The sequence below is a fragment of the Coffea eugenioides genome, chromosome 4 (genome assembly GCF_003713205.1).
Source record: "Coffea eugenioides isolate CCC68of chromosome 4, Ceug_1.0, whole genome shotgun sequence".
NCBI classification, from domain to species: domain Eukaryota; kingdom Viridiplantae; phylum Streptophyta; class Magnoliopsida; order Gentianales; family Rubiaceae; genus Coffea; species Coffea eugenioides.
The window spans coordinates 4,194,465-4,217,505 of NC_040038.1; the positions used below are offsets into that span (position 1 = coordinate 4,194,465).

The window sequence follows — 23,041 nt, forward strand, 5'->3', positions numbered from 1 at the left end:
TGTCAAAACCGAAGACCTATTGTTTCTTCTTTTTGGGTTACTCAAAACCAAAAATTTCTTGATAGTGATTGGCTCTATCCTTCGGTCTATGGCTTCCTTTATTCAGGAATAATTTCCTTTTCTTTTGAAATAAATGTTTGATTTGTGACACTGCAAGGACTACTATCACACCATATCTTTCTACTGGACAAGGATTCCTCTTCAGCATGTCACTCCTTATCTTTCTACTCCACTTGGGCATATTCCTCCAAACTCCTGATATAGTGTCTGGTCAAGGGAGAAAACCTTTTAATGACACTACTGCTAAGTTGGAATAGACAAAGAAAGGATCAAGAATGGTCTGATTGCCAATCAAAGCATCAATCCAAGTCCTAGCTCAAAAATTGCCCAAGTCAAGAGATTTAGTGAACTTGTACATAGTTGGCCAATTCAAAGATCAGTCAAAGATGGTCCAAATTAGCCAAACATCTAAAGATAGGGAAGAGTTATACTGGTTGGTGTATTTCTTTGTCCCCACTAAGTGAGCAGAAGCTGGTCAACCTATTCTTAATTGGTCATCTTGATAAAATGTTGCAACCAATAGAAATTACTCAATAGATAAAAAGACACACTGTGATGTGAATTTTTGACATCCCCCCACTCCCCCCCCCCCCCCCCCCCCCCAAAAAAAACCCAATTAAAGAGAGATTACATGGTCATGGTTCCTGTAGAAAATTTTGAAACGAAAACAGGGAGAAAGTAGGGGGGCGGTGGACGAGGCCATGTCAGGCAGCTATAAGCCTTTCATGCTTGCATACTCCTATTTGCATGACATCCCTTTTGTTCGACAATTATTCGTCCTTCGTATTTGATCTGTTTGCAAATGAATTGAGGTAGCTCCGTTCCTTCTTTGCAAAGAAGAAACTGGAAACTAGGAAACGTCCTAATTCAACCAATTTCTGTTCCAAACTTGCATCATGCATCTATCTTTAAGTCAGCCTGAGGAAGCTAACCCCACATCAGAAATTCATGAAAATTGATCACATACTGCTTAAAAAATAGAAAAACACTTTAGAAAAGAAAAAGAAAAAAAAAAACAGGTTTTCATGAATCTTGAGTAGTCAATAGAAGGGGGAAAAGCAGATTTCTTGATGTCATGCTGAGATTTCTGACTTTGTAGTACTCGCTACTCATGAATTCAGAGCAGCATAGTGTTTAAAACTACTAAGTATTTCCTCTGCATACTGGGGAAATTTTTGCTTCAATTAAAGATTCATTTCAACAAAAATACTAAAACCTGTAAATCAATAGTTGTTGGATGAGTTAGATAGAGTATCTTAAAACTTTCATTCTTTTTCTTATATGACATGAAAAACCTCACAAGGATTGGTTCATACCTCACAAGAATGATGGAATGAAATTTGTACTTGACTCTTTTTTTTTTTTTTTTTTTTTTTTGTACTTGGCTTGATTAATTAGTATTTTGCATTGACAAATTCTCTCTTTTGGGTACTCAATTTTCCCGGGCAAAAATTAAAATAAAATAATATGTATCCATAAACTACATATCTCCTGACACGCACTTTGGGTGTAGAAATATAACTTCCAATCATTACTGAGCACGTCAGTAAAAGCTCTAGATGCTGATGCGAGTAGAATACACGCGCCAAGACCACGTGTAGAGCAGAAGCTGCTATAAATTAAAATTTCCCCAAAAAAATAAGGAAAAAAATATTAATCTTTTCTAATCAGACACAAAAACGAAAAAAGAGAGAAAAAGAAAGAAAGAAAGAAGAGAGAGAAAGTGAGTATCGAAGAGAAGAGCGATCAGAGAGAGAGAAGGGTAGAGGGGAAGGGTCTTCGATTTCTGATTCGAAAATTAAATAAAAAAAAGAAAACAAAGTTCTGAAATTTTTGAGGGAGAATTGGAATGCAAATAATTTTTTAGAGAGAGAAAGAGGAAGAAATAAGAAGGAAAGACAAAGAGCAATGGAAGAAGAAGCAACCTGGGTTCCAACGAACAAGTAATACTTCACAACTATTACTTTTTTCCCATTTTTGTTGAGACCCAGAATTCAAATCAGTATTTGGAGCTTAAATAAGGTGAGCCCATAAATTTTGTTGGCTTTACATAGTCTAATTTCTCTGAGTTTTTAAGCTTGAATCTGTGTTGTGCTTTGGAATTTCATGAAAAAGATTTGAACTTGAATTGGGAAACTTCAAGGTTGAATCTTTTGATAAAAGGTGGCATTTTCAGTTTATCTTGTGGTTTTGTGGGAATTATTGGTAGTTTCTAGTTAATTGGAATTGGGAATTAAATTTGTGGGTTTTGCTTGAAGTTGGAGGGAGGCATCTTCGGTGGGGGTTTTGAGTGGAAAAAAGGGAGGGTCTGTTTGGTTTTGAGTTGGGTGGAATTGGAATTTGAAATATTGCGGTATTGGGTTTTTGGAGGGAGAGTTAGTTAAGTTGGGGGAATTGGGATCTCAGGATGTCAACCCAATCCCACCAATTGTTGTACAATTCAAAGTTTGGGTTTTGGAGGTGGGTATTGGTTTGGCATTGTTGGGTTTGCTTATAGAGGGTTTAAATCTTGTTTGGAAGATGGGTTTTTGATGTCGGAGTAAAACCCTAATTTAGTAGTGTAATTGGGGCGTCTCTGATTCGTTGTTGTTTGGGAATTGTATGATATAGTATACTGTTTCATTGTTGTTGTTTATGGAGTTTAAATGTTGAGGGAAATGCATCCGCCACAGCAGCATTCGCGGATCAATCTTGCTGAATTGAAAGCTCAAATAGTGAGGAAACTTGGGCCAGAGGGGTCCAAGCAGTACTTCTATTATTTGAATAGGTTATTGAGTTTGAAGATTAGCAAGGTTGAGTTTAATAAGCTTTGTGTAAGGATTTTAGGCAGAGAAAACATTCCCCTACATAATCAGTTCATTCGCTCAATCTTGAAGAATGCTTGTAGTGCAAAAGTTCCGCCGCCAAGTCATGACATTGATATTGTGAAGTCCATTACTGCAGTTGGGAGTAAAGAGACTCCCAATGATGGTTACCACCAAAATGGGTCCCATAGTGCTGCAGCGCAGGCTTCCAACCTGCAAGGTTTGCCAAATGGTGACATGCTACCTTTATCACCACGAAAGGCCAGGACAGGGTCTCGTGATCGGAGAGCTGGGGATCGTCGCAGTGCTCTTGGGCCAAATGGGAAGACAAACTTTTCTTCTCCGCAAATAGTAATTAAAGATTCGGGTGATTTTAGTGTTATCTTGGAGAATGGGATCTCTCATCCACCTGATCTTCAAGGATCAGTGCAGCATCATCAAGGACTTATGCAGCAGGTAGAGAATGTCCAGGAGGCTTCAGCTCTGCATCCTGTTAAGCTTTCAGCAACAAAGGGGCCACAAGATGGTCTAGTTTCTCTACATAGCAAGGACCAGAATGAAGCGTCAGACAGAGGAGCTGCAAAAGAGATGCATGCTAGGAGTCAGTTGCAAGCCCCGCTTGGAGTTCCATTTCTCCCAGTCAGTGTAGGTGGGGCACGCAGAGCATTGCCCATAGCAAGTAGCAGTAAATTTGTTAGTACTTTCAATTCTGGTGTCTTGTTGGACAACATAAATCTGAGAGAGCGCATGGAGCAGATTGCTGCAGCACAGGGCCTTGAAGGGGTCTCGACTGATTGTGCTAATTTGTTGAATAATGGTTTGGACGTTTATTTGAAGGGATTAATTAGCTCTTGTGTCAATCTTGTGGCGGCAAGATCAGGACATGAACCAATAAGGAACAAGAAGCATCAGGCACCTATGAAGCTTGTTAATGGTGTCAGGCCTGGTCATCTTTATCAGATGCAGAATAGCGGTAGGCCATTAGAAGTCGTGCCTGAGCATAGACCACATTGCCCTATTTCTTTGCAAGACTTTAGGGTTGCCATGGAGCTGAATCCGCAGCAGCTTGGTGAAGATTGGCCCTTGTTGCTGGAGAGAATTTGTACACATGCATTTGAAGAATAAGTTGTGCACCTGGACTTCATTATCACCCAGCTAGACAAGGATTGGTCGCTGCTGGGTCAAAGGTCATTCTGTTCTTCATGGCTTAAAGCACATCAGTAAAGTGATGGTTTTCCTTTCATGGCCTTTTGAACCAGTCTACTGCTCGAGGTAAAACTGTCTCTTAAAATGATAGGGACCAGAGCAGGGAATCCTTGTCTTATCCTGCCATGGGCTTGCCATCGGCCAGAAAATCCAATTTTTCAGCAACCAGCGAAAATGGATCTGCAGAGGAAGTGCCCCAGATTTGGTTGCACTGTTGTATGATTAGCATAAATCTCACTTCATATTTTCTGCTCTCTCCTGTAATTTACAGTTAATGAGAAAATTTAGAACAGTTTTGCAGGAATAATGTGTAGTGTAGGTACATTAGCAGAAAGGTGAAAGTGCGTCATGCAAGAGTTCATGTGTATGTATCTCCAACATCAAGATTGATTGGAATCTAATTAACCAAAGTTTTCAATTTTCACCGAAGTATTTGTTTGAATAGTATTGTGTTACCTTATTGAGATATATATCAGTTTTCATTTGTCCAAAAGAACTACTTACCAACTGAAGCTTCTCTACCTTAATGCTCGCATCGTGGGGTGATTTTATTCTTTTGAAACTTATAAGCATGTTGTTGCATGGTTCATGACTGAGGAAGTTAAATTGGTATCAACTGGTTGACATGGATAATGCAATTGGCTAGCTTTAGCATTGTGGAAAACTTGTCAATCCTCTATGTAAATCTGTCATGAAGAACTGTAAGCGCTCACTAGCACAGGAATGCTTTAGACATAACACTGAAAGTTTGCTTTGTGAATCTTATTATTAGCATATCCTGAGTTTTGCAATTCTGAGTAGCCTTGACCAGTTAGCCTAGTTTGTCTGTACGCTAAATGGGATGGAGTTATCATTTTTTGGTGTTATCCATATTTTTGGTCTTGAATTGTACCTTCTGGTTTTAGTTGCACTAGTCTTGAGCGTAAACTCTAGTAGTGAAGTGGAGTCTGTATCTTAATTCACCTAGTGTTCCTTACAGCATGCTCTCGTTTGTTACTGGATGTGTATAAGTATGATAAAATTCTGAATAATGAGTGGGATGATCAAAGAATATGTAACTCATTCTTTGCATCTTCCCATTGCTGTTGTGTGTTCAATTTTTCAACTAGACAGAATGCTTGATTCTGCCCTATGGTCCCGGGTGGTGCATGTATATGCTGTCATTTCTGCCTTTTTCACATTGTTCCTTTTTGACTTCTAACGAAAAACACAACTGAGTGCAAGCTATTACTTTTTTATTTTTTAATCTTTTGGGTGATATGTTTATCCTAAATTCATGTTGACAGGATTAGTCCAAAATTTTATGCATGTCAAGTATCTTGAATGATTTGGAACATGAAGCAGAAGAGACTTATAGTAAGGCACTACTAAGTGCTTCCAGCAACTGTAAAATTTCTCCGTTTTCATGCTTGTTCAAATAATCCCCTATTTTTGTATAATGCTGAACAACTTTCATAGCAGGAAGGAAAAATCAATTTTTTCATTTAGAAAGGAAGGACAATACATGTTGCTTCTAGTTGTAAATCTTAAGCATTCTGATCGATCAGCTGAGATAAGCTTTATGCGCTGCTATAGCAGGAATTTTTTTTCCATGATTTTGTTTTGAGGTATATTTCCTGTTTATCGTATGAGTACATTTTGGGCTCAGATGTCTACAGATTGCTGCCAGTCCTGCAGCATTTTTTACGCAAGTGTATTTGCAGCTCAGTTTACAAGGGCAATTCTTGATGCTTGGTATAAAACAAGGCTTTATAAATTTAGAATCTTAACAAGACTGTGATGTGTGTGTTGCTGCTACTTTTATCTTTTGCATGTTTATTGATTGCAGCCAAAGTCTTGAATATATGTGAGCCAGACAGATTTTCTGCTCTGGGGGTCTTGAGAAGCTCTGCTATCGGGAGAGCTGTGACAGTGTTCTGGCGTTATTATTACTGCACAGTCAGAAGAAACAGTAATATTGACATCATACAATCTGGCTGAAGTATGAAGCATGCGTTATAACTCCTACAATCTGGCAAGCTAATATCATACAAATTGGCTCCACCATTCCCCTTAAGGCTGAAAGCAGGCCCTTCGTTCAGCCAAGTCATCTACAGCACAGCTCGAGTCAATTTGTTGTAATCTACTTGGCTTACGGAAACAGAAAGGCCAAACTCTAGTTCGTAAAAACTTGATGTGGGTTTAGAATAGCTATGGATATTTCAGATTGCTTCTTTCCCAAATCTACTATTGGTTGCTGGTAAGTTACCTGTAGTTGGGCAAATAGTGGACTGCTGTTGAAAAAAGTTGCTTGGATTTTGAAATGAAAGTCGTGGTTTAGAACTGTATGTTTAACTCACCTAGAAGGCTTAATTGGCTGAATTTCTTGAATTCCTTAAATAGTAAATTTTCATCTAATTTATTAGAAAACTTTTCTTCTTCTTCTTGGTTTTTTTTATTTTTTACCTTGTTTATCTTTTGAGACAACAAGATACTTCGAGCCTTCGAGGTAAAGATGAACTGAAACAGAGTAAGCAATTTCAGATATTGCATATAAAATGGGAAGGCAGAAAATTCTTTGTGCATGTCCTGCCATTCATGAAGAAAAGGATTAGGCTCTGATTGCAGCTCTATCTCGTGTCGGACAAAATGACTGCAGGGAACAATGTGCCCCAATCATTGCTTGGAGAGGTGCTGACGTTTTATCCAGGCATCTAAATGTGGAGGAGAGGTAATACTATTTATGGTTTTTCTAGGGTCTTTCTGGTGATTGACTGGGGCCTTGGATGACCTGCTGGTGTCTATACTTTGGCGCCTGAGGTGTAACCAGAAAAAGGTAGTGGCCAAGGGTTCATGAAGGAGGACATTCTAGGAAAATTGGAGTTCATGGCGAGGCTACATGACCTTTTCGGGAAGTACAAGGTCCCTGATTGATTGATCAAGGAGCATTATATGGGTTTTCTTGCTTAGGTCAGGTAGTTACCTAATAGGCTAGTATTTGGGTTCTTGATGGGTCCATGGCACAACTGTTAAACTCACTCTTTTTGTGCTGACAATCCAGTCGTGATGCTCCAGAGAGTGGCGACCGTTGTGCTGATTATAGAAGTGTGCTAGAAGGCAATGACTGCAAGGAAAATGGCGTGGTTTTGGTGGATTTAGTTATTTTCTAAGCACAATCGCAGAGAGGAGGGTTCTTTTGTTCGATGTAGCAGTTTTTGGTTGCAAGTATTGTGTGGTCTGGTTGATATTCGCTAAGTTTGGTTGTTAGTAGCGATCACTGTGACTATTTTTTGGGAAGCTGGTTTGAGGATGTATTTGTGGCGGCATGCTCTGGTTTGGAGCTGGCCGTGGTGGTGAGGTAAGAGGAGGTGGTTACTGGATCCTGTTGGCTGGGTTTCCGAGGTGGCAAAATGGAATCTGGTACCTTATCTGAGACGCGGGATTGGGATTTGATGAAGTTAAAGCAGGATAGTGCTTACAGAACTTTACCTTTCAGTAATCAAAGATAGGATTTTGGGGGGTGTGGGGAAGGAGTGGTTTCTCTTTTCTGCATCATATTCATTGCTATCAAACAAGTTGAATATGCTCGAGTTTGACTTCAGTATCATCCTTTGGAAGCCTGAAAACGAGGTGCATGATATCCATATTTAGTCAGCCTAGGAAGCACATGATACCTGAAATTTGATATTCTTTAACCTCTTTGTTGCTGGTACAACTTATGTAGACTATAGGATCTTTGCTGCAGGAAGAAACGACCAGCAACCGCCCACATCTGGCATCTTTAAGATCCCATATCTTGCCATTAAACATTTTCCTGCCAGGTCAACTGCAAAAGAAATTCTTGGAGTAAAACCTTCATCTCATCTCCTTGTGAATCCCATAGGGTTGATACAAACTGGTGATGGCACGTATGGTTTGAAGTTTCCATTGATTGCCCTCAAACAGACAGAAGCCAATCCGATTGGAACCCTGAAGCTAGGATGTAGAATCCATCGGCAGCTTACGAAAGTTCTGCCATATAACTTCATTGCCGAGATGACACTTTTTGAAGAGCTACTTTTCTAACTTGGATCACTCGAGAAAATAACACCTATCTCCTGCTTTTGTCTTTTATGGCTCTTAAAAATTAGTTTATTTTCTGTATATAACTAACGACATATGTATAATTAAACCCTTCAGGTATTGTGGTAACTTCTTTAACTGTATATTATTTGACCCACAATATGATTGTCTCAACGTGAACGCTCAACAAGTTCACAAAATTAGGAAAAATGAACTTATTGGAATTTCTTTTTGCTGTAAGATGATTGTGGATCATGACAAAACACAATAATATTTACATCTGACTTTTGTCAATGTAACACACATTCATCTGACCTCTTATGTGTTCAGGGAAGAGGGATGAAATACATCATATAGGTAGAGTATGAACATGCTATAAGCGGTGTGGTCTGAACCGTCCATGTAAAACACTTTGCAGGCTGGAGGCTGGAGAAATGATGATTCCATCCATGAAAAACACTTGCTGTGGAATGTCATCAGGACTTTTTTTTTGCTTTATTGGAGTAAAACTGGGCTGGCTCACTGAGCAGGATTTGAGGCGAAGGACGAGGCATGATTATGGTTGGACCATATGAAGATCCTCCAGAAATGACGGTGCTGCTTACGCTTAGCGTGGCGAGACATCAACTCCGACTCGGTTCTCCTAAGCATTTCCCACATCACTTGGACGTCCTCGTATCCACAAGTTTGTATGTCATCCCTGAGTTTCAAAAGTCCAGCACCTGACAGTAACAAAACCGATAAGGGCCATTTTAATGTGTACAAGTCTGCAAGAAATCTAAATAAAGTACTACTGTTCTTTCATTTACCAAAACAAAAACAGCTGCAGAAAACTATGCGGATGATGACGATTTGTCTAGATAACGATGACATATGTTCGCTGGAAAAAAGGCGGCGGTGCAATTTTATAAAGCTGAATGAGGAACCAGATTCCTGAAATGGGAGTATGTATGAACCACTAAGACCAGCCAACCAAAAAAAAAAAAAATTGGGTCGGGTAGTCATTCTGCTTGTCAGTTCTCTGCACAGGATGTACGCAGCAAAATCTTATTGGTTGTGAAATCTTTTTGACCATCACTTCATACTCATTAAAAAAAACAAGTATCTCGCAGGTGGATGAGGATATATATTTGTTTAATACAACTTGAAATCCAACAAAGCAGTCATGCTCAAACAAAAGAAAGGTACAGATGAGGCAATGGCTGCTGGTGGAAATAACCTAACCTAACCAACCTAATGGCCACATGCAACCGTTAGTGGAATGTTTAAAGAAAGAACAACTTGGAGAGGGTAAAAAACCAGAAACTGTACTACAGTAGTACTTTTTAAGAGCCTGGTTAGAACTCAGAACTGACGGACCTAATTAATATCAGCAGCAGTAGCATCTATTCTCTCTCTCTCTCATCCCAAATAAAGCAGTCTGATCAGAATTCTCGTACTATAGTGGAATTAGATAAGCCAGTCTGATCAAAAGATGGTTCCATTTTTCTGATGAACATTTTGTACTGTGACTTCCAAGACTATGACTTATCAGTAATGGTACAATTATTAAGGAAAGGCAATGAATAGGGCGGACAAATGTGGGGTCTTAACTCTCTGGTTTTATCACTAATAGCAGTAGTGGTGCTCTCTCTAATAGTATCCAAACTCACGAGTCATCATCACCAAACCAAAGGGTCTGGCTTCTTCTACGAATACAATATCTTGCAGCCTGGCTTCTAGAAAATTTGCCTAGTGCTAGTAGCCATCAACCCTGGAATATTCTAACTGAAGTTGATATCCAGAACCCTTCACGGGGAGGGGGTATAGATGAACCCATAAAATTCTTTTTGAAACCAGGCGGCGATTATATTTTGCCGGAGGCCTTAACAAGGGTCCATAATCCTACCAATTTAGGCTAAAGTTAACACCTTAAAATATACAGTCCTACAAAATAAAGCTCCCCTTAAAACTCATTCTGATAAACCTTCCCTCATAGAATATTGGTGTTGCTACTCAGGAAATTAACTATTAGAGGAATACTACTGACTCAAGCATCAGCATAGCATCATCCCTTTGTATTGCAGATCATATACCTGGCTACCAACGGCCAAGATCTAATAAGTAGTATTAATAAAGGTTAACTTTGCAGAGAAAAGCATCAAAGGGCCTGTTATTTGCGCCTCAAATGGTAACAGAAAGAAAATCACTATGTATAATAGTCATCTATCACCCTTTTTAACAAGGACTCCATCTCAAAGAGTAAGGTCAACTTGGATAAATTTCTCGAAGAGAAAAGAACCAATTCCAAAAGACTATTAGAATATTTTCTCGCTCAAATTTATCAGGAAACACAGAAAGGCCAAGCATTTATGCTTTGCTTCAACGCCAATAAGATGCTTTATAGTATTCTACAGTAGTTACCGTCAACAAATCACTACATTTATTTCTTTTTTCTTTTGGTTCCGACAAACGCAACTCTTTTTACAGCTTAACAAATCTATAGAGTACAATTCCAAGAGTTGTATGCAACAATCTGCTGTCACACGATTATTCCAATAAAGTTAAAAACTAGGTAAGAGGTCATTGTAAATACAAATTCCAGCCAAAGTACCAAGTGCCAAAATTGTACGATAATAATTCTAACAAATGTATTGCTACTTCTTTTGTGCTGACATCTTTCCCCTTTTCTTACTTCGTTTGTGTTTTCCTCACCAAACCAAAGAATAATTCATGGTAACTGGTAGGTTCAAATTCCATTTATCATCATCAAACTATGCAGGGTGGGAATAAAAAAAAAAAAAAATTTAAGGACTCTTTCCCCAGAAATCTTCTCCATGGTTTACACAATAACATAACTCTATAACTAAAAAACCCAACTCATTAGCATAGAAACAAAAATAACTAAATAAATGAATATTGCTTCACAAAATTTTAAACCAAAACAGAAGAAAAGAAAAGAAAGAACCGAGCATCAACACATCAAGTACTGTTTTCTCTGGAAACAGTACATGAGTAGAAAACGATTCTTTCTCCTCATCTTCTGAGCAAAAAGAACTTTATGGGCTTCTTTTTTTCCAGTGGCAAGCAGAAACATCAAAATTCACGTGGTAAAGTAGCAACACCACCACACACACTTCTGAACAGACGGGTGGAAGGATTATTGACGCTAACACTCACAATTGATAACGATGGTTCAAGAACGAGGAAGAAAGACCACTAGCATTTCCCTTCCCCTGCTCCCATGCCCAGTTCTAAAGATTCAGGTGGGAAAAAATAGGAAAAGGAGCTAGAGGCAAAACCAAAAAAAAATCAGAGAAAGAAAGAGAGAGCAAACCATTTTTGCGAGCTTTGACGCGTGCAGAAACAGCAATCCAAACTCTTCTTACAGGAAAAACCATTTTATGCCACCAATCCATCATCTTTACCCTCAGTTTTCTCCTCTTCCTACTAGTGTTATTACTCCTTCCTCCGAGTCGGCTGAAAAACACCCTTAACCCGGCCAGACCTATGCCTTGTTCAATTCTCTCTTCAAACTATTATGCATCAACAGAAATTCACTCTCAACCGAAGAAAGCAGAGAAAGAAAGAAAGAAGCTTTCGAGTACAAGTTTTTCTTTTTCTTTTTCTTTTTTGCGGGGGAGAGCTCTGTTGAAGGAGTAATGGTCACTCTTGTGGCGTGTCGTGTGTGGATTTTTGAAGTTGGGGGAGTGGGGAGTCAGTCAGTCAGTCCGTCCGTCCGTCCGTCTTGAGTTTATGTTTTAACCGTTGCGTTGGTGAGGCCAACGGGCTCTGAGGTGTGGAGATAATTCATAATTCATTCATATACTAATTAGATTGTCTTTTTTTTTTCAAAATAAATATTATTGGAATCTTTTTTCACCGACACGTGACAGCAGCGGTGGGCTTTTTTAACTATAACTATCAACTTTTTCTTCTATACGGTCTAATTTGCAGCGCCAGTCCTTCCTTTTCACAATCTTTTACTTTTGCCGTAATTCACACGCAAATACTTTAGTTCTACCTACTATATAGTAGTGCCAAATTTAACACACGAGTCGGTGAACTTGTTAGACAGGCAAATTTGCTATTGGGCACTCATTTCTCAAATGTCATTGATTATTAGTGTTGTACAAATGTATTTTTTTGATATTTAAATATTTGTCTAATAGTTTATTAGGACATTTTTTTCATCTTAAACGTCATCTTTATTCACTTTTTTATTCCGATTTAATCCTTTACAAATTTTCAGTGAATTAATCCCTTTATCTCTCACTTATTTGAGATTAAGACGGACGCCTTTTGTGTCATGAAGAAGTTTGTTTTTTCATATTGATCTTTTGGCGCAAAAGGTTGGTCCAAAATCGAATTGCTGCATCTTGATTGTGTCATAAATCAAGCTGCATAATTGTAAATTTGTAGACGAAAGAGTAAAATTAATTTGTAGAGGATAAAGGAAGGACCATTCATGCAATTCTTTCAATATTCATAAAAATATATGTTAGGACACGTGGTTAATGCAGGACGAGGAGTTTTTTGTTTATTCAGTTTTGGGTGGGGGGGCTTGGTTTACAATTATGGGTCTGCCCCTTTTCCCATCAATTTTGACTTTGATGGATCATGGACGGGGAAACGTGTCATGAAGTTAGTGGATAAGATTGAAAGTTAAGGAGACAATTGGTCTGCCTGTCACTGGGGGCGGTTTGACTCTTGGAAAGTTTTTACCCCAAGATTTGAGACGGCTCTCTGTCATAAATCATAATTGGCTTCCTTGCTAAAAAGCCTGAAATGGAAACGGATTAATAGGGGAAACTGATTTATCTTGCGGTGTTTAAAGGCCTTGATTGATTGCTTGTTTCCGTCGAAAAATATTATCATTTTTCGTGATCATATTTCCCTATCACCTTTTTCCCTCACATATATCAAATCACTACAGTAATTTTTCCATAAAAAATGACGGAAAATACAATCCAAACACAACCTTAAGTTTGGAATTCATCACAAAACCCGAGTTCGAGTTCTTCGTCTTCTTCTTCTTTTCTTTTTTGCCTACTCTACACTTTCTTTCTCAAAAGCACATTATTGTTTTTGTCTTGAGCATTTCCTACCTTTTACTAACATTTAGGTTGATTACTCTAGTTTCAACAATTTTTACAACAATCGAATTTCGGTTTCAGATCAACCAGATGAAAGATTTTAATACTTCGAACTATGGATTTGTGAAACATTAATTATTTTAACTGGGGTTGTTTAGATTTGAAAATGCATGATGTTGTGCTTTTTCTTTGTCACGGAAAATGAAAGAAAGAAAGAAGCATTTAAAATTTTCCAAATGCTGCAGCATTATGATTATGTTTGTGGCTGGATCTTTTAGCTTTTAGAACCTGTTTTAGTTTAAGTGCTAAATGAGTACAAAGTTGCCCTGGAAATTCAATGTGCTGAGCAACGTTACACAAACACATCTTCAAAGCTGGTTTAGGAGGGAAAAAGAGAAGAGAAAAACATGTAGCAGTTAAAGTACTTCTTGATACTTTTAGTAGAAGACGACGACGACGACGAAGGATTGGCTTCATTTTTTTTTTTAAGGCAACGCATTTAAGCAAGAATGGAAGTTAGGAGGGTTCTACAAGAAATGATAATTATTATTCAGTGGCTATCTTAATTTGTCAAGAAAGAAAGATAATTATAGCCCTCCCCTAATTGAGCTTCCAAAGATAGCAGCAAAGCTGCAGGACTACCTACCTAATCATGATTCATGAATTACGGAATCACAACAATAATGTTAATTAACGTGGTCTAGTTTGATTAACCATTATAGAAAATGTTGGCCTCTCCAATTCCCATAGACATTGGTGAGTGTCGGTAGCCGTCTAGTCCACGCGGTTAACGTTAATAATCTGAGGGCCTTTTTTCATTTTTTTTGGATCATGGGGAATGAAAAAGATTGCTCATCTTACATATTGACTGACTCTCAAAACTCATATATTCTCTTTGGTTTTGAACTTGAAGTTGATGACAATAAACTTCCAGCCAATCAGACAAAGACAAACATGCATGAACCATCTCTAAGGATGATCATGGAAGGATGGGTAGTTTTGTCATATGACCGGTGTTTGGATAGCACAAATATCTCAAATAATAATATTTCGTTTGAATCATAAACACATTTCTCAACCACCTTTTTATATTTTCAATTACTTTTCTATTTCATAGACATCACATCACAAAAAGTGTTACAGTAATTATTTCAAATAATATTTCAAATCTTGCTTTCAATTGTTCATTAATCATTTTCTTCTTTTTTGCTGTTTAGATTTCTAATTGATAGTGTGTGAGCTTTGAGTCCATTTCATGGTCTTTGCATGCAAAGAAATAAACAATAGCATTTCAACTATCTCCTCCAATATATTTGTATGGTTGCACAGGTGCCTCTCAGTGCTTAGCTATTGTTACTCTTCAACTACCATTAGAGGGGGAGTTATGTTAGTGCAGAACAGCATTGATGTCATTCTTGACTTGTAAACATGCATTAATTGTATATGGGATCCAAGTATGCTTAGGGAAATCTAAAGAAAGATTCTCGCAGTGGCCTGTGAGCCCTGACCACCTTACCTTTCGCTTAGTGATGGTTTAACAATGATCATACGTGGATTGGATAGGGTTGGGTTAGATGATAAGGGAAAAGGAATTGTAATCAAAAGGTTTTGAATTCAAAATCTCTCACTTACCCAAAAAAGAAAAAAAAATCATACGGGGAGGCTTGAATGATTTTGTAAACGAATAAAACTCATCAATACTAGCAACTATTCTTGATTAGTCATATAATACGATCTTCTTGTGGTCTGTAATAATGAGATTAGCACTTACAACCATTTCTGTGAAAGCCCAAAGTATCCTCCACTAATGTTTCCTCTTTAACCCATCGTACGATTGCTGTATTATTAGTTTGTTAATCCGTCGTAGTCAATATGTATTTTTTGGTAAGAGGCCTGATCTTTCAGTTAATATTTCATGTTATACGTGTTTTGAAGTTCTAAAGAAATTTAGAGTGCTCTTGACCATTACCAGTTTTCAATTAATTTTTCTCAAGGAAATGTGAACACTCAATAATTCTTTAATTTGCTGCTCAAGCATGCCCTCCTCCCAAAGGGTCCCAATGATTTAATAAGACATCAATTTATGGGACCCATCGATGCAATAAATTATTCAAAACATACGCAAAATTTTGATTTTTTCAAGTCATCAGTTTCTTCACTCTTTGACAATTCTAGTCTGGTGGAGTCCAATAATAACATCAAGACTGGACCAACCAGATCGTAGAGCATAAGCATAGTTTATTCATATGGGTGCTCAATTAAATCCTTCAACTTCAATGGGCTATGGCTAATGGCTTTCGTTTTTGCTTCGTCAACTTCAACTAGCAATTTGAGTGCCAGACAATTCACCTTTTACAACCTTTTTTTGAGGTCACCAAACTTTCCTCACTTCTTGATGGCCTGTCGATCAATGCATCTTCGTTTCTAAATGCTTATGAATCGAGCACAAAACTGTCTCTTAAATATAAATGACGATAGTATGTGGTATCACTGAAAACCCTTTATGTGGTATCGAGCACAAAAATGTTTAGGTGGGATCCCCTTTAAACAAGACAAGAAAACCCTGTTAATTTTAATTACAATTTCCAAATTCGACAGCCTAAGCAAGCTGAATCTAATCAAATTTTATTATCATATATATGTGCTCTTAGAAAGCTTTTAGGAGGTTGATTTCGAATTGTAGGGTTCAATCATGAAACAAGACATTGCGCTTAGACGTGAATGGTAATGAAATTGAAAACTATTGCTAAGTGGCCTTTGTTCCCACTTTCCAAGTGGTGGGCAAAGTCTTCTAATATTCCCCACCCTTTGTTTTTCTGTTCACAAAAGGTGCATTGGAAACTTCAATTTGTACGCTAGTTTGATTATCGAGTGTGCCGTGCCATTCATAGTAGTGTTTTTGTTTCTTCTGCTAAGTCAAAGGATTCCATGGCATTGGCAGCCCACATGAAAAATAGAAGGGAAAAAAAAATACTTACTCTCCAGTTTTCTCTCTTTCGGCACTAACTGATAGAAGGTCAGTTCAATGTTTTGGCAAGCAACGACCATGATACTTGTTAAGGAGGTTGTGATCTAGTGAATAAAGTTAAAACTTCAGAAATGAGAGATCTTGAGTTCAAATTCCCCTTTTTCTCTCTTTGTTTCTTATATTCCATTCTTCGCATTCTCAAAAAAAAGAGGATGAAACTTTGTATAACGTTTCGATTATCATATAAAACTATAAAAAGCTTCCCGCTATACATCTTAAACTCAGCACACTCAGCAGTTCTTGTTGGAATCAAGCTCAAAATTATTAGGCCTGCATTTACCGTTGAATGACAATTGAATCGCAGAGTGCATATCATTTTCCTTAACTAAAGCGTAAGCTATTTAGCTTAGGTAGAACAGGAAGTGAAAGCAACGGATAAAGGCCAGTCTCCTTAGTCAATGATTTCATGTCTATTTCGGAGAATAATGTGCATATCAGGCTTCTCTTTCTTCCTCTGCTTTTCAGCTACCATATCGAATAGACCTCTCTCTCGATCGGTTATCTCAAGTGGACGGGCATAAGATTCAAATTGTCCGAAACCAGGCTTCAAGTTGGAAAAATGAACACAGGAGTTAGCATTATTCAAGAATAGAATATACGTAATGATTGAGAATCTATGTCCATATTTTTCGTTATATGGACTGAATGTGGCGTTGTTATTACCTTGCATCATAAAAGCGTATCAACAGGTAGGGTATTGCTTTGCATTATGCCTTCGAGGGAGAGATAGAGACCCCTCCTCCGACTTGGCTATTTTAAATAAGCAAACACTTAGATGAATCAGAACCACACTAGGTTGATACCTACACTTTCCAGTGCTTAATCGAAATTCCACTGCTCATAACGACGACAAATGAGAAATCTCAGTCGCATTCGTGTATCCAGTCGTCATGATCAGCTGTCATCTAATTGATAGCCCACCTTTTCTTGAGTATTGGATAACGACGTTTGATCTTCCAATAGCAGTGCTCGTTCTTTCAAAATCACCATGGGTCTGTCAGGCTGTAATTCAGTTATTTTCTTAATAGCAGTAAATGTACATGCAACTCCATGGAGAGCACAAAACCGCCTGATAACAACATATACATAGATGAACTGGGAACGAAAGCTGTGCTCTGGAAGGATCATGGGATCAGGAAATCAACTGATCACCTAAATCCATGAGCTTGATAAGATTAACAAACATTACAGATACCCACTATAACCATGTTTTCTGCAAGGATACTACGTTCCCTAACGAGATGGGTACAAAGAATGTTGCTGCATTCACTGAGATTCGTTTTTCTGAGAAACAAACACGTGTGCATAAGCCTTTTGCCTTTATGGTGCAACAGAAAGAACTTCATGTACAAAATTATATAGGGTATCATAATCCATTACTATCTTCCGAGGGGAATATTTGTTCGTACCGGTTAGTCATCAATATTCTTCATGTATTCCTTTGAAAGCTTTGTCTCCATTATCAGCCTTTGTTCTTTGACAAGAGAATGCCCTGATTCCAGTAAAGCTTCTATGGTTTGCTTTTTGAGCAAGAACCCCAGATAATTTTAGCAGCTCATTTTTTCAAGACAAATAAAAATTGAGAAACAAAAAAACTCAAGTACAATTTTCTTCTTTTGTAAAATTATTTACCTTTGGCGGAGTAAAAACTGGAAGTTTTCCATCCTTTTTTTGCTTCAAAAGTCTTTTGCCCAAGTTGTCGGCCCCTCCACCATCCTCAACCCACTATAACAAAAGAAGTTGAACTAAATATTTTAAAATATGTTGAATCTGGGAAAGCAACGCAAAGATGAAAAAGATATAGAGTCTCACATATATCAGAGAAAAGAATATAATAACATTTGTAAGTTCAACAGGGACAGACAACTGGCTGTGACCTTGAGGAAGTCTTTTGCTAAGTGAAAATGTTAGACGATATAAAATTTCTCTGGAGTGTAGAGATTCAAAATGCATCTCCCGTGGTATTGAAGTATATTACTCATTGGTGACTAGATAGATTAAGCATTGCAAAGTTATATTGCATAGATGTCTGAAAGCACATGCATAGATGGTTATTCATGCAAAGAATATGTCCCCTTGAGAATTAACTTGTTCACTCATAGTCATTACTCAAAAGTGAGCCTAAGTGGAAGGGGTATAATACATTGCAAGATGCGGTCGCACCTGCATACGTGAAGAGCTCAAGATAGTTCTTAAAGAATATCAGGAGTTGTCAGCAACGTACAAATACCAAAAAGACATAATTCAGTTGAATATTTTGCACCTTTAAGATTGACCGGTCATACGTTCGAGATCTCAAAGCTCCATAAAAATCCAAGGCTGCCAGTAGATTTTGAATAAGATCAGCAAAAACAGAAAAACAAAGACATCCTCCAGTTTGCATATTGCAGTTCAGTGTCATAATTGAGTATGATTATGAATGTCCAATTTCTGAACAAAAGAAGTTTAACATCACCAAAGATAACACATTTTCCTTAAAGGACTCAAAAGAAATTCATTAGTAGGTACACTTTTGGCCAACGCAAATGCTGTTCTAATCACAGTTATTGCTCTGGATCTTCTCATAAACCATCTATCTAGTTTATGCCAAACTTAATTACGGTGCAGACACACTTCTAATTCTAACTAGAACTTCTTTAATTAAGGAAACAAGCAAAAATTTGAATTAGTTGTCAGAAGGTAATAATAAGAGAATGTATAGCAATCCAAACTAAATGTTCTTGGCACTAGATAAGTTTTATTCATCATATATGAAGATTCATAGCTACCTTGATTAGGAAATGATTTCACTATCTCTCCAACTTCATCCCTTGACATGCCATCTTTCTCATACATCCTGTGAACAATATTCAGAATATCTTCATGGGTGGGCTGCCTGTTCATAAAAATTGCATCTGAGAAGGGAACTGGGAAAAAGCACACAACATATGAAATAACAAAACTGAGTACTAACATCTAGCTGTCACGTAGTAATCACAGTAGCATGTCAACAGTAATTTTGCACTAGCAAATAGCAACCTCAAAAGCAACCAATTATTAGTACAGAATTTGAACTGCAATATTTGTTAAAGTTCCAAACATGACATCTGCTGCTCTACCAATAAGCTAATTCTGCTTGCTATTTTTATTGGTGAAGAACTATTAAGAAACTCATCTGTCAATTCAAGTAAATGACACCTAACTACCTCATTTTCTGAGTTCAAGTTCATCGATTTGAGTAGCTTCTAATCATTTCATGATGGTTTTTGTTTCAGAAAGCGGAGGTACTTGACTGAATTCTGAGCAACGCAACAATCCTTAGGTCAAGTACTTAAAAGAGATTAATCATAGCTTCAACATACAAAATTTTTCATTGGATTTGATTACTAATTGTCTACCATTAGAACATAGAAACCAGTATCTAATAAACAATATATTTTATAATCAAGGTTTTATAAACTAGTCCATCTTATTTCAGTAAGACCTCATATGCTCAAGTATATTTGGATGGAATTACACGGCCTGCTATGTTAATACAGGTTTAACCATCATTCTTCTGTGATATCCTTGAAATATATATCAACATGCCAAATCAAATGAAGCAATCATTTCTAAAATGCATAACGCAAAATTTAAACTCGTAAGCATTACAAGTACCAGTAAAATTTTTCCATCCTTCCATCTCGAATCAACGGCGCATATATTGTTGAAAAATCATTTCCGGTAACAATAATAGGGATCCTCTTTGTAACATCTGATTCTTTCCAGACTTGCCCAATACTTACCTTCGTAGGGTTATCAGACAAATTCATCAGTGTCCCAACAACAATCTGATTATTGACAGTCATTTGGGTATTACCTTCAGAAGATCACAATATAACATGATGATCAATGGAGGCAATTTTATAAACTCAAAAAGGTGGGTAAAAGAACACAAAGGCGTATTGCATAAGAAAGATAAGGAGAAAGAGAAAATGGAAATAGATTTGCTTATCCAACTTATAGATTGGCTCACCAAATCTTCCAAGACCAGCATCAATGTCATTGATAACCAAGCAACTCATTTTCCCCTGCATATGCCAAAATCCAAATAAAACCAAATTGAACTTTATTTCTAAACCAAGTTGAGTGAATTGAAAAAAAAAAAAAAAAACCTCAGACAGTATTTTATGATTTTAATAGGTGTGTTTTTCTAGCTGATAAAGCTTCTATAAGATGGAAGAGAAGGTTTGCTGCTCTAAATATTTGGATAAAGCAAGCAACAAAAATACTCTTGAATCAGCTCAAATTCAATGCCTTCATAACGCTGAACATTCCTTCCATTATATCTATCAACTTTTTCTCTGTTCAAGTGACTTGACATCAGATGAAGTATTTCAACTCATATTAGTGATCATCCAAATTTGTCTATCTTTCCTTGCTCTCCTTTGCTAATATCTGTTTAAATACTCATTCAATCAACAGCAGCACAATAACCTTTTAAAGAAATGCATTTTGCTAGGAAGCAGAAGGGGAAGGCTACATTCTGGAGGTCGATTAAGAAGTATAAAATGGAGTATGGCAACTAATAAATTCACAATCCTATATATACATATACCAGTAGTGAAAGTAATAAAGCTTCTAACTTGGTTCTGAACCACTTGAGAAGCAGTTCTATACCGTTCACGTATCAATTTTCCTGGTTCTCCTGTTCAAAAGGGAAAATAAATAAACATTTTAGATATTAGATGCACACAGTATTACATGGAACTGTCAGGAACCATCTTACCAGCTCTTTCTGATTCCAGTTCACCAGCAGACATGATAATAGGTTCAACTCCCATGGCCCGGAAAATGAGTTCAGTTTGAAATGACTTCCCTTGCCCTTTTCCACCCCAAATGCCTATAACGTTCAGAACAAATAAAACACGAGCAGCACAAGGCATGGTGCAGCGACAATATAAGTTTTTAAATTGGTTATTGGTAAATCTTTAACTCATATCACAGATTCTGATACTGAGGTAACAAAGTACTATATACTTGCCTAGGATGAGTGGTACTTTCGTATTGAGCAGATGAGCAAGGTAGTTCTTCGCGATATGGCACACTGTGCGGATAATAAGCCAGGTATCAGGACAACGCAGGAATACCATTTAGGACTTATGACCACAAGTGGAGATATAGATGACTGTTTCCACTAGTTTTTTTTTTTTTAAGAAAAAAAGGAGGAGAGTACCAAATTTTATCACTCTCACTTCTCAATGCAGCTAAAATTCAGTTTTTTTTTTTCTTTTTTACCATTTGCGACGAATTGCTGAACTTACCAACTTTATCCTGCCACAGTGGGAAAAAAGAATTAGTTCAAAAATTATGATAAATTAAACAACATAGTTAGGACAATTTTGCCAGATAAATTACGTCGAAGAATACTATATTAACGTACCATAAAGAGCGGCGCAATGTAATAATCGCCTTGCAGATATTCAAACGACCTTGTAGCTTTCTGTCTGTAATCGAACACAATATCAGCTGAAATTCAAATAAAAATGATCATCAAATTTCCCAGATATTTTCAGAACAACAAAAAAAATAGACTAAAATTCTTGAAGAACAACAAAATGAAGCAAATTACAATCTTTCCCAAGGAAATTGCCGGCGAAGAGGTCATCGATGATGCCAGCTCTAGCTCCAACAGCAATGTTCATATTATCCGACTCTTTACCCAGCGTGTAAAGGTAATCGTTGCCTTCCTCGTCTTTGGCTTCCCAAGAGGACTGTTTGGATAATCTTCGGTTATTCAATGATCCGTTGGAATTGGAGGAGTCTTGGAAGTTTTCGTCATTCCCGGAATTGAGTGAAGAACAGGCGATTGCGGTTTGTTTTGTGGACAATTTAGTTGCTGGAATGATTCGGGAATCGAAGAGTGAGGAAGAAGAAGTTGGGAATCGGAAAGAAAGAGAAGCGAGGCCGAGGGGGGAAAATAGGTCGGATTTGAAGAAGAGAGCCATCGGAGACGTTTGCAGATTGAGCTCCGACTAATTCTGGCCTTTCAAATTTCGCTATTTATATCTGCAAAATCCCAAATTTGTGTTTACGCTATTCTCAGTTGTACCTTTACGTTATTTGGCGCCACATGAAGGAATGATGATGCCATTGCCATGTTCCTCCCCCCCTCATCTTTACTTGATTCTCATATGGCTCCCCCAATCTTTTTGAATATAGTAATTCTCATCACTACACTTTTGGCCTTTTCATTTTAGTCCAAGTTCTCGCAAAAACAAGTGGCCATGTTTCTTCTAGTAAATGATACTAGTACTATTTCATTATCGACGTACTTCTTACATTGTTTGTTTGATGACACAACCTTTTCCTTTTTCCTTTCAAGGGATGAGCGTACATTTCTCTTTCATCCCCTGCGAGGACAGCACCATAATTAGATCATTGTTACCTCTTTCATCCAGTCTCAGCTTTCGAAATTCTGCACGCTCTAACCCCTGATGCTTCGGAACCTAACACCGTGCACTGAAGAATAGTGGGCAGATGGGGCATCAGGATTGCGGATTGCCTAATGATCCCTTCTTCAGTATCATTCACCAGCATGGCCGAGCAATTCTCATACGGAGTAAAATTTTTAAGAATCAAGAATATTTCCCGCACTCCGATAGAGCAATAACTGTTTCAGGGATTATACCTCAAGCAAAAGCAGGTTCGATGATGTAGTTGCAGTCTGAATTCAGAGAAGTTACAATACAAATAATATCTTCCATTTTAGCGCGAGCATGTCTGGCTTTACAATGGAACGAAACAGTGAAAGCGGCTTCCAAATTTGACCGTATCACGTCTTTCTTTTCTTCCATGCAGATATCACA

General features: G+C 37.6%; 3 protein-coding genes across 3 annotated transcripts; 1 reads left to right on the forward strand and 2 right to left on the reverse strand.

Moving 5' to 3' along the window:
- Positions 1 to 1,783: 1,783 nt before the first annotated feature.
- Positions 1,784 to 4,499, forward strand: LOC113767367. The gene has a single exon (XM_027311433.1). It carries the CDS (start codon positions 2,706 to 2,708, stop codon positions 3,987 to 3,989), a length of 1,284 nt encoding a protein of 427 aa, XP_027167234.1. The 5' UTR covers positions 1,784 to 2,705; the 3' UTR covers positions 3,990 to 4,499.
- Positions 4,500 to 8,311: 3,812 nt separating this feature from the next.
- LOC113769557 lies at positions 8,312 to 11,867 on the reverse strand. The gene is made up of 2 exons (XM_027314036.1): positions 11,428 to 11,867; positions 8,312 to 8,833 (listed from the first exon to the last, which is right to left on the reverse strand). Exons 1-2 carry the CDS (start codon positions 11,510 to 11,512, stop codon positions 8,631 to 8,633), a joined length of 288 nt encoding a protein of 95 aa, XP_027169837.1. The 5' UTR covers positions 11,513 to 11,867; the 3' UTR covers positions 8,312 to 8,630.
- A 5,347-nt stretch (positions 11,868 to 17,214) lies between these two features.
- On the reverse strand, positions 17,215 to 22,205 carry LOC113768062 (ribulose bisphosphate carboxylase/oxygenase activase, chloroplastic). Its single transcript, XM_027312293.1, has 13 exons — positions 21,805 to 22,205; positions 21,616 to 21,701; positions 21,497 to 21,506; positions 21,217 to 21,279; positions 20,962 to 21,075; positions 20,819 to 20,880; positions 20,209 to 20,263; positions 19,851 to 20,052; positions 18,983 to 19,089; positions 18,478 to 18,533; positions 17,847 to 17,939; positions 17,624 to 17,734; positions 17,215 to 17,498 (listed from the first exon to the last, which is right to left on the reverse strand). Exons 1-12 carry the CDS (start codon positions 22,178 to 22,180, stop codon positions 17,627 to 17,629), a joined length of 1,332 nt encoding a protein of 443 aa, XP_027168094.1. The 5' UTR covers positions 22,181 to 22,205; the 3' UTR covers positions 17,215 to 17,498; positions 17,624 to 17,626.
- Positions 22,206 to 23,041: the final 836 nt, after the last annotated feature.